Raw genomic sequence first — 15857 nt, 5'->3', positions numbered from 1 at the left:
CGACCGGGAGGAGTGACTCCACACCCAAGGAGTGGTGGCTGTGTGGGCGCAGGAAGGCCTAGAGGAGCCATCCCATGTTGAAGGTCAGGAAGGGCGGCGGTGAGGAGATACCCCTCATCCAAGGTTAAGGAGTAGTGGCTGTGCTTTACTGGAGCAGCTGTGAAGAGATACCCGACGCCCAAGGTAAGAGAAACCCAAGTAAGATGGTAGGTGTTGCAAGAGGGCATCAGAGGGCAGACACACTGAAACCATACTCACAGAAAAACTACTCATTTTAATCACACTACGACCACAGCCTTGTCTAACTCAGTGAAACTAAGCCATGCTCTTGGGGCAACCCAAGATGGGCGGGTCATGGTGGAGAGGTCTGACAGAATGTGGTCCACTGGAGAAGGGAATGGCAAACCACTTCAGTATTCTTGCCTTGAGAACCCCATGAACAGTATGAAAAGGCAAAATGATAGGATAATGAAAGATGTACTCCCCAGGTCAGTAGGTGCCCAATATGCTACTGGAGGTCAGTGGAGAAATAACTCCAGAAAGAATGAAGGGATGGAGCCAAAGCAAAAACAATACCCAGTTGTGGATGTGACTGGTGATAGAAGCAAGGTCCGATGCTGTAAAGAGCAATATTGCATAGGAACCTGGAATGTCAGGTCCATGAATCAAGGCAAATTGGAAGTGGTCAAACAGGAGACAGCAAGAGTAAACGTTGACATTCTAGGAATCAGCGAACTAAAATGGACTGGAATGGGTGAATTTAACTGAGATGACCATTATACCTACTACTGCAGGCAGGAATCCCTCAGAAGAAATGGAGTAGCCATCATGGTCAACAAAAGAGTCTGAAATGCAGTACTTGGATGCAATCTCAAAAACGACAGAATGATCTCTGTTCGTTTCCAAGGCAAACCATTCAATACAGTAATCCAAGTCTATGCCCCAACCAGTAATGCTGAAAAAGCTGAAGTTGAATGGTTCTATGAAGACCTACAAGACCTTTTAGACTAACACCCAGAAAAAGATGTCCTTTTAATTATAGGGGACTGGAATGCAAATGTAGGAAGTCAAGAAACACCTGGAGCAACAGGCAAATTTGGCCTTGGAATGTGGATTGAAGCAGGGCAAAGATTATTAGAGTTTTGCCGAGAAAATGCACTGGTCATAGCAAACTACACATGGACATCACCAGATGGTCAACACCGAAATCAGATTGATTATATTCTCTGCAGCAAAAGATGGAGAAGCTCTATACAGTCCACAAAAACAAGACCAGGAGGTGACTGTGGTTCGGATCATCAACTCCTTATTACCAAATTCAGACTTAAATTGACGAAAGCAGGGAAAACCGCTAGACCATTCAGGTATGACTAAATCAAATCCCTTATGATTATACAGTGGAAGTGAGAAATAGATTTAATGGCCTAGATCTGATAGATAGAGTGCCTGATGAACTATGGACGAAGGTTCATGACATTGTACAGGAGACAGGAATCAAAAGCAACCCTAAGAAAAAGAAATGCAAAAAAGCAAAAGGGCTGTCTGGGGAAGCCTTACAAATAGCTCTGAAAAGAAGACAAAAAGCCAAGGAGAAAAGGAAAGATATAAGCATCTGAATGCAGAGTTCCAAAGAATAGCAAGGAGAGGTAAGAAAGCCTTCTTCAGTGATCAATTCAAAGAAACAGAGGAAAACAACAGAACGGGAAAGACTAGAGATTTCTTCAAGAAAATTAGAGATAACAAGGGAACATTTCATGCAAAGATGGGCTCAATAAACGACAGAAATGGTATGGACCTAACAGAAGCAGAAGATATTAAGAAGAGATGGCAAGAATACACAGAAGAACTGTACAAAAAAGATCTTCACGACCTGGATAATCATGACGGTGTGATCACTCATCTAGAGCCAGACATCCTGGAATGTGAAGTCAAGGGGGCCTTAGAAAGTATCACTACAAACAAAGCTAGTGGAGGTGATGGAATTCCAGTTGAGCTATTTCAAATCCTTCAAGATGATGCTGTGAAAGTGCTGCACTCAATATGCCAACAAATTTGGAAACTCAGCAGTGGTCACAGGACCGGAAAAGGTCAGTTTTCATTGCAATCCCAAAGGAAGGCAATGCCAAAGAATCCTCAAACTACCACACAATTGCACTCATCTCACACGCTAGTAAAGTAATGCTCAAAATTCTCCAAGCCAGGCTTCAGCAATATGTGAACCGTGAACTTCCTAATGTTCAAGCTGGTTTTAGAAAAGGCAGAGGAACCAGAGATCAAATTGCCAACATCAGCTGGATCATGGAAAAATCAAGAGAGTTCCAGAAAAACATCTATTTCTGCTTTATTGACTATGCCAAAGCCTTTGACTGTGAGGATCACAATAAACTGTGGAAAATTCTGAAAGCGATGGGAATACCAGGCCTATTGACCTGCCTCTTGAGAAACCTATATGCAAGTCAGGAAGCAACAGTTAGAACTGGACATGGAACAACAGACTGGTTCCAAATAGGAAAAGGAGTATGTCAAGGCTGTATATTGTCACCCTGCTTATTTAACTTCTATGCAGAGTACATCATGAGAAACGCTGGACTGGAAGAAACACAAGCTGGAATCAAGATTGCGGGGAGAAATATCAATAACCTCAGATATGCAGATGACACCACCCTTATGGCAGAAAGTGAAGAGAAGCTAAAAAGCCTCTTGATGAAAGTGAAAGAGGAGAGCAAAAGAGTTGGCTTAAAGCTCAACATTCAGAAAACGAAGGTCATGGCATCTGGTCCCATCACTTCATGGAAAATAGATGGGGAAACAGTGGAAATAGCGTCAGAGTTTATTTTGGGGGGCTCCAAAATCGCTGCAGATGGTGATTGCAGCCATGAAATTAAAAGACGCTTACTCCTTGGAAGAAAAGTTATGACCAACCTAGACAGTATATTCAAAAGCAGAGACATTACTTTGCCAACAAAGGTCCATCTAGTCAAGGCTATGGTTTTTCCAGTAGTCATGTATGGATGTGAGAGTTGGACTGTGAAGAAGGCTTAGCACCGAAGAATTGATGCTTTTGAACTATGGTGTTGGAGAAGACTCTTGAGAGTCCCTTGGAATGCAAGGAGATCCAACCAGTCCATTCTGAAGGAGATCAGCCCTGGGATTTCTTTGGAAGGAAGGATGCTGAAGCTGAAACTCCAGTACTCTGGCCACCTCATGCGAAGAGTTGACTCATTGGAAAAGACTCTGATGCTGGGAGGGATTGGGGGCAGGGGGAGTTGGGGACGACAGAGGATGAGACGGCTGGCTGGCATCACGGACTCGATGGGTGTGAGTCTGAGTGAACTCCGGGAGTTGGTAATGGACAGGGAGGCCTGGCATGCTGTGATTCATGGGGTCACAAAGAGTTGGACACGACTGAGCGAGTGAACTGACTGACTGACCCAAGGCAATTTAGATGCAGTGTAAACCCTATGAAATTACCAACCACATTTTTCACAGAACTAGAACAATTAGCAATTTCTTGTTGAAGACCCAGAGTAGCCAAGATAATTTTAAGAAAGAAGAATGCAGCTGGAGGAATCAGCCTCCCTGACTTCAGACTATATTATAAAGCTACAGTCATCAAGACAGTATGGTAGTGGCACAAAGACAGAAATATAGATCAATGGAACAAAATAGAAGTCCAGAGATAAACCTATGTCCATATGGTCAATTAATTCATGACAAGAGGCAAGAATATACAACAGAGAAAAGACAATCTCTTCAAGTGGTACTGGGAAAACTACACAACAACATGTAAAAGAATGAAATCAGAACATTTTTTAATATGATACACCAAATAAACCACAAATGGATTAAAAGGCCTAGATGTACATTAATCCCAGATATTATAAAAACACTTAGAGGAAAACATAGGCAAACACACAATACTGGTATCAACTGTAGAATTATCTTTTTGGATCCACCTCTGACAGCAATGAAAATAAAAATAAAAAGAAACAGACGGGACTGAATTAAACTTCAAAGCTTTTGCACAGTAAAGGAAACCATAATAGAATGAAAAGACCACTCAGAGAATGGGAGAAAACATTTTCAAAAAAGTGACAGACAAGGGATTAAGCTCCAAAATATACAAACAGCTCATGCAGTTCAAATAACCCAATTGAAAAATGGGCAAAAGATTTAGATATTTCTCCAAAAAGCCATCCAGAAAGCCAAGAAGCAATCCAGAAAGCCAAAAAGCACATGAAAAGATGTTCAATATCATGAATATTAAAAAATGCAAATGAAAACTATAATAAGATATAACCTAACACCAATCAGAATGGCTATCATCAAAAAGTCTACAAAATATAAATGCTGGAGAGGGCATGGAGAAAGGGGAACTATCCTACACTGATGGTAGGAATGTAAACTGGTACAACCATTAAAGAGTACAGCATGGAGGTTCATTACAAAACTAAACAGAGAAGTATCATATGATCTAGCAATCCCACTGCTAGGCATATATCTGGTGAAAACCATAATCTGAAAAGATACATGCACTCCAATGTTCACTGCAGCACTATTTACAATAGCCAGGACATGGAAGCAACCAAATGTCTACTGACAAATGAATGGATAAAGAAGATGTGGTACATATATACAATAGAATATTATGCAGCTACAAAAAAGGAATAATGCCATTTGTAGCAACATGGATGCAACTAGAGAATACCATACTAAGTGAAGCAATTCAGACAGAAAAAGACAAACATCTTATGATATCACTTATATGTGGAATCGAAAAAAGTAATACAATTGAACTTATTTACAAAATACAGCAGGCATATAGCCTTCAAAAAAAAGTTATGATTAGCACAGGGGAAAGGCAGGGCAAAGGATAAAATGAGGAGTTTGGAATTAACAGACACACAGTATCATATATGAAATAGATAACTTATAAGGGAACTTGACTCAATAATCTAATGATCTATATGAGAAAAGAATCTGAGAAGAAAGGATATGTGCATATGTATAACAGAATCTCTTTGCTCTAGTCTTGATACCGATACAATACTGTAAATCAACTATATTGTAATATAAAGATTAAGTTTTAAAAACATTCTTCTTAGGACACTATGAATTACGGAATAGCAAGCAAAAAAGATGGAATTTCAATCTGAGAATTTTAATTTTATAAAATCTTCCCAATTGAAGCCTCCCGTAGAGCAGTTTCCTGGGACTTTCCTGGTGGTTCAGTGGTTAGCACTTTCACATGGGACATGGGTTTAATTTTTGGTTGGGGATCTAAGATTCTATGTTCTCATGGTGTAGCCAAGAAAGCAGTTTCCTAATATGAATCTAACATGAATTACAAATCATATATTAAAAAAAAAGACTTACGGTTTAGGAGATGCAAGTTTTCACTTTTCATGTCTTCCACTTGTTGTTTAAGTAGTTTATTTTGTGCCTGAAGCTCCAGTATTCCTTCTTTCAGTAGTGAATAGTTGCTCATCTCTTTAACCTTCTCACTTAGCATGTGGTTTTGCTTTGTTAATGCCAAACAGTGAGCTCTAACAGACTCCATCTCAAGCTGGAGTTGGAAAAGGAAAACTTATATTGGAACAGCGATTCTATAGGACTGAGTAGGTAAACACTCACAGTCTGCTCTCAGGTCTGTGGCATAATTTAATCATGGTCAGTTTGCTGGTCTGGTTCTCTGTAACAAGATGATCCTGACTATAACAACTTCTGTTCTGGAACTGAGGCAAGTTCATACAACTCGATTTATGCAGAACCCTGTCCTACATAGCAAATCCTTCAGATTATCATCCCATTTTCCAAATGCAACTAAGGACCCAAAAGCCATCACAGATTTAATAACATGTCTGTGTTTCAACACAAAAAGGTGAGACAGATACCACTAAGGTGTTGGGAGGTGCTCTCCTTCCCTCAGTCTGATATATCTCTTGTTTGAAGACAAGAAACTATAAAGTGCTCAAATAAAACATTTCAGTTGCAGAAACAAATTTTATATACAGAACCTATTTTTATCATCTGAAGTTCCAGTTTTGTCCTTTATATAGCAAGTACAGAAAAAAAACAGAAAAAAAGTAACTGTGTGAAAAATGCCTCTCAGTTTGATTTAGTCTGTGAGATCCTGATGTAGGGATAGAAATTTTTACCTGGTGCTGAGAAGAGAGAAGAAACTGAATAGAATGCAAACACCTGCTATGGAAAAGGCACAGAAATCAGCTGAAGTCCCTCCCATGAGATGTGAACCATATCCCAGAGTTTATGGATAAAGGATCTGAGGTCACAAATCTTGCCCAAAGGCACACAGTGAAGGAGATTCAAGGATGACTCTGGGCCCTAAAGGACATGCTTTGTCTATGCTTCTCTAGGAGACAAAGATTTAAATGAAGAACTACTGAATTAAGTTCAGTCATCGCCCTCTTGAGTCATATAATAAACAGTCCAAACACACCAAGATCACTGGAGATAAATTATGTGTGACTGAAGATAAAATTTCCTGTGTTGTCCAACATCTATTTCAAAAAATCAGTATGGTTAACAATTACCTCAAGTTCTTTTACACAGTTTACAGAATGATTGAGTTCTTCCTTTTTACAATTAAGAGCTGCAAGTTCCTCTTGCAAATGTATAGCTTTTTCTGAAAGACAGAACCAAGCAACTAAACATCATAAAGTTTTACCAGTGAATACAAAAGTCATTTAATCATTTATAGCCAGTATGCCAGAGCTAATGAGCATTACATCTCATCATCTAAAATAGCAGCAGAAATTCCCTGGTGGTCCACTCATTAATACTCCATGCATTCACTGCCGGGAGTGGAGGTTCAGTCATTGATGAAGGAATAAAATCTCACAAGACAAGTGGCACAGCCCAAACGCACCCCCCACCCCCCGCCACCAAAAAAACATATAAAGTAGCAGATACTGGGCCAGAAAAACATTAGTGAGCAAGTAAGTCCTATTACTCAATGGGTGATTGGAAGGTAGCATACATGTGGTGCACTTCCTGCTACACACAAGTCACCAGAGTTATACCACCTGTGTGGAATGTGGGGTCCTCATGCCAACAGCTATGAATTTCCTTAAAGACAGACTGCTTTGGTAAGATTTTGCAGTCATTATTTTGTCATTTTCACTTCATCTAACATAAGCATATATACAATGCATCATCAAAAAGTCACAAGCTAACTACCTGGCAAAACCAAATTGCTAAAGTATTACTATTAGTCTGAGTGACCTTCTGATAAGGACCAACTACTCAGCCCTGGTTTACCCTCTGAAATCCATTTGAAATAACCCAAAACTCTTGTCTTAGGCTAGTTCCTAGAAAGTCACTGCAATGTAAAATACTTGAAAGATCAAAAAATTACCCAAATTTCCTGGTCTTGGAGTAATGTATACAACAGTTTAGGAGGTTATATGTGAAAATAAAATATCTTAAGCATCAATATTATGTTAGAAGCTAAGAAAAATAAGTAACAAGGTCACTAGGGACAAATAAAATAAAATTTCTCCTAGGTTAAAAAAAAATAAAATCTCATGGTTCAGAGTAATATTAAGTAGCGGCAGCAAGTTGCTGCCACTTTCTTGACATCACAGATCTATTCATCAAAATATATTGAAATAAAGTTGAATAAAATTCTACCAATAAAACTCTGATCTTTATGAATATACAAAAATTAGAAAAGGTTTACAAAAACATAGGGAAAGACTGATTTTTTTCATTGTGTAAAAGTAAAAGGACAAAAACTGTGTCAGTTTATAGTAACAATGATGTAGAAGGGGTACCCAACTTAGGAAGTTAATAACCTATGTTAAAAATGAAAAATACAGAATTGTGCCCCAGCCAGAGAATCACCTTTATTCTTCCTTTCACTTTCCATCAGTCTGTTAGTTCTAGTGATGTAGTCCTCCTTCAGTTCAAGCTGATACCTGAGAATCAGAAGGATGAAAATGAGTTCCTGATCACTTCCCTGGGCAGACTGCTGTCAATGATGAGCTTATCTATGGTACCAGGGCACAGAGGAACACTGAACAGGACAATGAATGAACTTCAAGAGCACTCAGTACTAAGGCCAGGGGTCTAAATTCTGGCTATAAAAAGTCCAGGAAAATCTGCTGTAGTCCTGTAAATTGGGTCTGAAAACTCAAGCACAAAATGATGGGTTGTTATTGAGCTTATAGAGGGCACTGTTTCTCAGCTGGAGTCCAGTGACACACACACACACAAACACACACACACAAAAAAACACCAAAGATGACAACTAAAAAAACAAACTAAATTTACTTACTTTACACTGTATACTGCAGACTCTAAACCTCAAATGATAAGTCAGTCACTTCCAATCCATCTGTCCTACCTTCCCACTCTCAAGCAGAAGACCTTTTGCCCTAAGGAACTGAAAACAGTACTGAGAACCACTGTCAATAGCATTATATTAAGACTGGTGATACCAAAGTCATATTTTCATGGAATTTTACCATCTCCAACAGCTGCTAGCAGCTAACTTTCTGGTTCAGAGATTAGAGAAATGAAAGAAGTACTACAGTGGTGAATATCCTTAGCACCTCAACACCTGCCAAAGTCATATGAGGACACCCACAGCAAGACAAAGAGACCTAACAGTTCCCTACTCCCCAGCTCTATCAAGCTAACATACACACTTATTTTCTTATTCCTAAAATTTAACAACTATAGATTCTTTAGAGTTTATCTCTAAAGTATGTGGAAAAATCCATAAAATATGTGGATGTCATGTCAAAAGCGATCCACAGAAAAGGACTGTATTTTATTAGAATTATATTTAAGCATAACCTAAAAGACATTTGAAGGTATTGTATCATGGACTATAATGACAAATTATGGACAAGTGAGGCCAATGATTAAGAAACATCCAGAGCTACTATGTTGAGTCATCACTACACTACGAATTCACGGTGCCAATAAATATTAAGTGAACACTTACTTTGTGCCAGACATTACAATGAGCACTGGAGAGAAAAGTTACTACCTATACACTTAATGCCTCTGCAATAAGACACTAACCATAAAAACACAACGAAACTCAGACTAGAGGAAAGCCAACCATCTAAAAGCAGAGACACTGCTTTGTTAACAAAGGTCTGTCATAGTTAAGACTACGGTTTTTCCAGTGGTCATGTATGGATGTGAGAGTTCAACTGTAAAAAAAGCTGAGCACCAAAGAATTGACACTTTTGAACTGTGGTGTTGGAGATGAGCCTTGAGAGTCCTTTGGACTGCAAGGAGATCCAACCAGTCTATTCTAAAGGAGATCAGTTCTGGGTGTTCACTGGAAGGAGTGAGGTAAGAACTGAAACTCCAATACTTTGGCCACCTGATGCAAAGAGCTGACTCATTTGAAAAGACCTTGATGCTCAAAAAGATTGAGGGCAGGAGAAGGGGACAACAGAGGATGAGGGGGCTGGGTGGCATCATTGACTCAAGGAACATGAGTTTGGGTGGACTCTGGGAGCTGGTGGTGGATAAGGAGGCCTGGCACGATGCAGTCTCTGGGGTCACAAAGAGTCAGACATGATTGAGCGACTGAACTGAACTGAGTTGAACTGAGAGGAAAGCCACTGTATCATAGTGATTCATATTTTCTTTTCTTTCTATCATTTTTTGTTTTACATAGTTAATTCCATTTGTTTCTTTGATTCTGGCTTTGCAGAATCTTGAAAGAATACAGATTAACAAATACTATAACAAATAAGCAGCATAATTTACACATCATTAGATATTCCATCTCAATGGCAGTATGAGTGGGGTAGAGGAAAAGATAAAAATAACCATAATTCCCATTTTATAGCTTCTCAGAAAGTTACAAGGTGCCCTAAGAAATTCAAGCAAAATCACAGGCCTTCAATAAACACTTGAGAAGTGACAAAAGTGAGCAGAGGATGCTATTCCTTGTACTGTATCTTTTTAAAACCATCTTAACTCAAATATTCATGGGAAAAACTTGACTGTCAATGAAAACATGTATTTTTTTTTAAGAAACACTGGATTTTGCTCTAAAATACTAGTTTTATCTACTTCATTAATGTTGCTGTGTTTCCATCAACTTAATTCAAACACAATACTTTTTTTTCTGTTTTAAGATGCCCAACAATTACTTAAGAAGTTTGTTCTTCAGCTTCTGGTCATAGGTCTCCTCAAGGCTCTTTATAGTCATCTCTTGCCTCGTCAGTCCATCAGTCATGCATTTGTTTTTTTCTGGTAGCTTCTGGGCCCTGAAATTAGCAAAAACATATAAGTCAAATTAGAAAAATATTAACACTGGGGAAAAGATACCATGTGTTTTTAGTTCCACAGACTAAAAACTGTTCTGTGAATGTCTTGGCTGGTGAGTTAAAAGCAAAGAACTAGAAGTCACCCATTATTTTAGGGGCTGACCTAGTGATGATGGATCTGAAGTACAGGCTGAACTCCATAGTTCTCTGACTGGGGAGTGTGGAAAAAATGCCATCACCAAAGTGGTTCCTCATAGGAGACGGTTTACATTAAAAAAAATGATCACAAGTGACAAGTAATTGTAATTAAAGGGTAAAAGATTGTTTTAAGTTACAAAACTACAAGCCAAACTTTAGTTACAACATTCAAGTGCTTGTTTCTTTTATAATATTGTTTCTAACTGTGATGTTTAACTTACTAGTCCATAGCTATTAAAGATAGACGATTTAATTTTGATGCTTGATAATCTACTAAATCAATACTAGTTCAATACCAGTGAACTTATTCAATACTAAAAGTAAATACTGAAAAGAGAGCAAAAGATAGATGGATCAATCAAAACGTAGCAACACTGAAGAAACGAATAGCTGTGATGGTGAAACCTCAAGTCAAGCACAAAATCAGTTCCAAAGCCAGGGAACTGGGTACACAATAACTCAGATCAAGTGAAGAAACAGAAATGCTAGGGAACAGAGACTGCCAAGCAAAGGATAAAAGGTCTCTGTGTTAGCTCCCTCTGCCGGTTAATCTGTACACTGGTATAGTTGTTTAGTTTGTATGATATGCTTCTGTGATGGCTCAGAGGGTAAACAATCTGCCTGTGATGCAGGAGACCTGGGTTTAATCCCTGGTTGGGAAGATCCCTTGGAGAAAGAAATAACAACTCACTCCAGTATCCTTGCCTGCAGAATTTCATGGACAGAAGAGGCTGGTGGGCTACAGTCCATGGGGTTGCAAAGAGTCAGACATGGCTGACGACTAACCCTTTCCCTTTCAGTATACTTAGAAAGGAGGAGGAGGGGAAGTGGAGGTAAATAAGTGATTACATAACCACCAACTATCAATGCCCAAATTGATTTCCTTTTCTCACTTATGGTCAATTTATCTCTTCAGTATTGCCAAAAAGAGTAAGGTTGGCATAGAGAAGAAATCAAATGAACTGAGCCTATGTAGATGAGAAAACAACATTCATGAAAATGAAGGCAAATCTTTTAAGGAAAGAAGATTTCTGGTGTATCTATGAGTGCCGATTAATGGCAGATACCAAACTGGAAAGAAGGCTTATTACATAACCTATACAACTGCTGAGGCTGTTATTAATCCCTGGTAAGATATGAAGAATGAAACACTAGTAAGCACTTAAAAAAGCAACACACACATTACATGAAACAGTTTCTCCCAGTACAAGTAAACTCAGAGCCATTGTGTTGCCCTTTTTTGCCAGCAGAGTATGTCAATATGACAGGTTTTGCTGTCTGGAATTCAGATACTATACACACATTAAACTGTGAGATCTGAATGTTTAACACTAATAGGAAACATATGATCTGTTAAAGTGTTATTTGCTTCTCCAAATTATCTGTCAGGTCCCACTCTAACCTGATGATGGTATCTCCTTCTGCTTTCATCCCAGTGACCAATATTTCAAAAACAAAATGCTCATCTTCATTTAACCTGAAGTGCGCCTTGAAGCTAGGTGATAACACCTTTACAATCAAGAACTCTACTCTGCAGTTATTATTAGAATATGCAGACATATTTCAGAGAAGGCAATGGAAACCCACTTCAGTACTCTTGCCTGGAAAATCTCATGAATGGAGGAGCCTGGTGGGCTGTGGTCCATGGGGTCACTACGAGTCAGGCATGACTGGGCAACTTCACTTTCACTTTTCATTTTCCTACATTGGGGAAGGAAATCGTAATCCACTCCAGTGGTCTTGCCTAGAGAATCCCAGGGACGGAGGACCCTGGTGGGCTTCCGTCTATGGGGTCGCACAGAGTCAGACATGACTGAAGTAACTTAGCACCAACAGCAGCAGCAGACATATTTAGTTCTTTTTAGTCTCATTCATTTTAAAAGTCCAAAATGGACACACATTACTTACAATTCAAAGGCTTCAATTCTTTGCTTCAGCTCAGCTTCTCTGCTTCTCAGCAAATCTATATCTTTTAGTAGAAGCTGCCTTTGGGCATAGATTTCTTTTGTTTCATTCTGCAGAGCAAAGCATTAACTTTTACCAAGCAAGCTAAAGAAAACAAAGGAGATGAACAAATACATTGCTTCCTAAATTCTAGAAAACAAAGGATGTACATTTAGGGGAACAATTTTCAAGAGGTTCCAATACAGGGTGTATGTTTTGCCTTTTTATCCCCACAAAACTGTACTTCCTTATCTCCCAAGGACTGTTAAGCTACATTACCCTGTATTTCTAGCATCCTTTGTCTATAGTTATTTTATTACTTCATTAACGTCTCTCAGATACTGAAGAAAATTCATTAAGTTCTTCAGCCAGAGAAAAAAATGAAACTAAATGTTCATTCAGTAATAAAATGAAACTTAAAAGATGATGCCCCAAACAAATAACCACACTTCCATGTATGTGTTCCCTGAATACCTATCACATATTCAAGGCCACACTGGGTGTTGCATACATAAAGATGTATAGATACAGGTCAGTCTTCACCTTAAAAACAACAACAACAACAACTCAGTTTATTCACAACTCAGTTTATTCAGGGAGAGAAAGACAAACCAAACATGATGATTTCACAACTAAAGTAAATCGAGACTCCACAGGATGAATGATGCCTGGAGGAGTACATCAGTGAGGGGTCAGGAGAGGCATCATGAGGACCTGACATTCCAGCTGGATTTTGAAGACTGGACAATTTTATCAGGTCAAGAAGGGAAGGGGCATTCCAGGTGGCGGAATAAAGGGATGGTGCTCTTCATAAACGGCAACCTTCTCATGAGTCTTCGTAGATCAGTTGACTAAACCAGAGTTCAAGTCTGTGAACTGACTGATCTGATCTAATCAGTCATCAATCTTCTTTTTTTGAACAGTATTGAAGTTTAGATGATTTACCATGCTATGTTAATTTCTGCTGTAGAGCAGCAACTCAGTTATACAAATGTATTTTTTAATATATTTTTTCCATTATGGTTTATCACAGGATACCAAATATAGTTCCATGCCCTATACAGGAGCCCCTTGTTGTATATCCATCCTATATATTAAAGTTTGAACTTGCTAAACCCAAGCTTCCAGTCCATTCCCAGCCTCTACAACCTTGGAAACAAATCTGTTCTCTTGTGCCCATGAATATGTCTCACCGACATGTCCATTTGTGTTGACTGGTGACAGAAGCAAGGTCCGACGCTGTAAAGAGCAGTATTGCATAGGAACCTGGAATGTTAGGTCCATGAATCAAGGCAAATTGGAAGTGGTCAAACAAGAAATGGCAAGAGTGAACATCGACATTCTAGGAATCAGCGAACTAAAATGGACTGGAATGGGTGAATTTAACTCAGACGACCATTGTATCTAATATTGTGGGCAGGAATCCCTTATAAAAAAATGGAATAGCCATCACAGTCAAAAGAGAGTCCGAAATACAGTACTTGGATGCAATCTCTGAAAGGACAGAATGATCTCTGTTCGTTTCCAAGGCAAACCATTCAATATCATGGTAATCCAAGTCTATGCCTGAACCAGTAATGCTGAAGAAGCTGAAGTTGAATGGTTCTATGAAGACCTACAAGACCTTTTAGACTAACATCCCCAAAATATGTCCTTTTCATTATAGGGGACTGGGATGCAAAAAGTAGGAAGTCAAGAAACACCTGGAGTGACAGGCAAATTTGGCCTTGGAGTATAGAATGAAGCAGAACAAAGGCGAAGAGAGTTCTGCCAAGAGAATGCACTAGTCACAGCAAACACCCTCTTCCAACAACACAAGAGAAGACTCTATACATGGACATTACCAGATGGTCAACACCAAAATAAGGTTGATCATATTCTTTGCAGCCAAAGATGAAGAAGTTCTACACAGTCACCAAAAATAAGACCAGGAGCTGACTGTGGCTTAGATCATGAACTCCTTATTGCCAAATCCAGATTTGAATTGAAGAAAGTAGGGAAAACCATGAGACGATTCAGGTATGACTTAAATCAAATCCCTTATGATTACACAGTGAAAGTAAGAACTAGATTTAAGGGACTAGATCTGATAGACAGAATGCCCGATGCACTGTGTATGGAGGTTCATGACACTGTATAAGAGACAGGATCAGGACCATCCTTAAGAAAAAGAAATGCAAAAAAGCAAAAGGGCTGTCTGAGGAGGCCTTACAAATAGCTCTGAAAAGAACAGAAGTGAAAAGCAAAGGAGAAAAGGAAAGATATACCTATTTGAATGCAGAGTTCCAAAGAATAGTAAGGAGAGATAAGAAAGCCTTCCTCAGTGATTAGTGCAAAGAAACAGAGGAAAACAATAGAATGGGAAAGACTAGTGATCTCTCCAAGAAAATTAGAGATACCAAGGGAATATTTCATGCAAAGATGGGCTCAATAAAGGACAGAAATGCTATGGACCTAACAGAGCAGAAGATATTAAGAAGAGGTGGTAAGAATACACAGAAGAACTGTACAAAAAAGATTTCACAATCCATATAATCAGGATAGTGTGATCACTCACCTAGAGGCAGACATACTGGAATGTGAAGTCAAGTGTGCCTTAGAAAGCATGACTACAAACAAAGCTATGGAGGTGATGGAATTCCAGTTGGGCTATTTCATATCCTAAAATGTGATGCTGTGAAGGTGCTGCACTCAGTATATCAGCAAATTTGGAAAACTCAGCAGTGGCCACGGACTGGAAAAGGTCAGTATTCATTCCAATCCCAAAGAAAGGCAATGTCAAAAAATGATCAAACTACTGCACAATTGCACTTATCTCACATGCTAGTAAATTACTGCTCAAAATTCTCCAAGCCAGGCTTTAGTAATACGTGAACCGTGAACTTCCTGATGTTCAAGCTGGTTTTAGAAAAGGCAGAGGAACCAGAGATCAAATTGCCAAAATCTGCTGGACCATAAAGAAACAAGAGAGTTCCAGAAAAACATCTATTTCTGCTTTAGTGACTATGCCAAAGCCTTTGATTGTGTGGGTCACAATAAACTATGGAAAATTCTGAAAGAGATGGGAATACCAGACCACCTGACCTGCCTTTTGAGTGACCTGTATACAGGTTAGGAAACAATAGTTAGAACTGGACATGAAACGATGGACTGGTTCCAAATGGGAAAAGGAGCACATCAAGGCTGTATATTGTCACCCTGCTTATTTAACTTGCATGCAGAGTATATCATGAGAAATGCTGGGCTGGATGAAGCACAAGCTGGGATTAAGTTTGCTGGGAGAAATGTCAATAACCTCAGATATGCAGATGATACCACCATTATGGCAGAAAGTGAAGAACTAAAGAGCCACTTGATGATAGTGAAACAGGAGAGTGAAACAGTTAGCTTAAAAATCAACATTCAGAAAACTAAGATCATGACATCCAGTCCCGTCACTTTCTGGCAAATAGA

The 15857-nt window shown here is 39.0% G+C and overlaps 1 protein-coding gene across 8 annotated transcripts in view; it reads right to left on the bottom strand.

The window, feature by feature from the left end:
• LOC138431420 (centriole and centriolar satellite protein OFD1) overlaps positions 1-15857 on the bottom strand; it is an 84589-nt gene that overhangs the window by 45797 nt on the left and 22935 nt on the right. For all 8 annotated transcript variants that reach the window (XR_011253691.2, XR_011446061.1, XM_069573558.2 and 5 more), the window contains 5 exons: positions 12369-12475; positions 10146-10262; positions 7867-7940; positions 6555-6646; positions 5377-5566 (listed from right to left, as the gene is read on the bottom strand). Coding sequence is in view for 6 of the 8 variants with exons in the window: in XM_069573558.2 (XP_069429659.1) it covers positions 5377-5566; positions 6555-6646; positions 7867-7940; positions 10146-10262; positions 12369-12475 (580 nt within the window). In the remaining 2 variants the exon portion in view is untranslated. The remainder of the gene's footprint in view (positions 1-5376; positions 5567-6554; positions 6647-7866; positions 7941-10145; positions 10263-12368; positions 12476-15857) is intronic.

Source organism: Ovis canadensis, chromosome Y (assembly GCF_042477335.2).
Source record: "Ovis canadensis isolate MfBH-ARS-UI-01 breed Bighorn chromosome Y, ARS-UI_OviCan_v2, whole genome shotgun sequence".
NCBI classification, from domain to species: Eukaryota; Metazoa; Chordata; class Mammalia; order Artiodactyla; family Bovidae; genus Ovis; species Ovis canadensis.
Note: the sequence above shows the minus strand (reverse complement) of the source record. Positions and strands in the feature narration are given on the sequence as shown.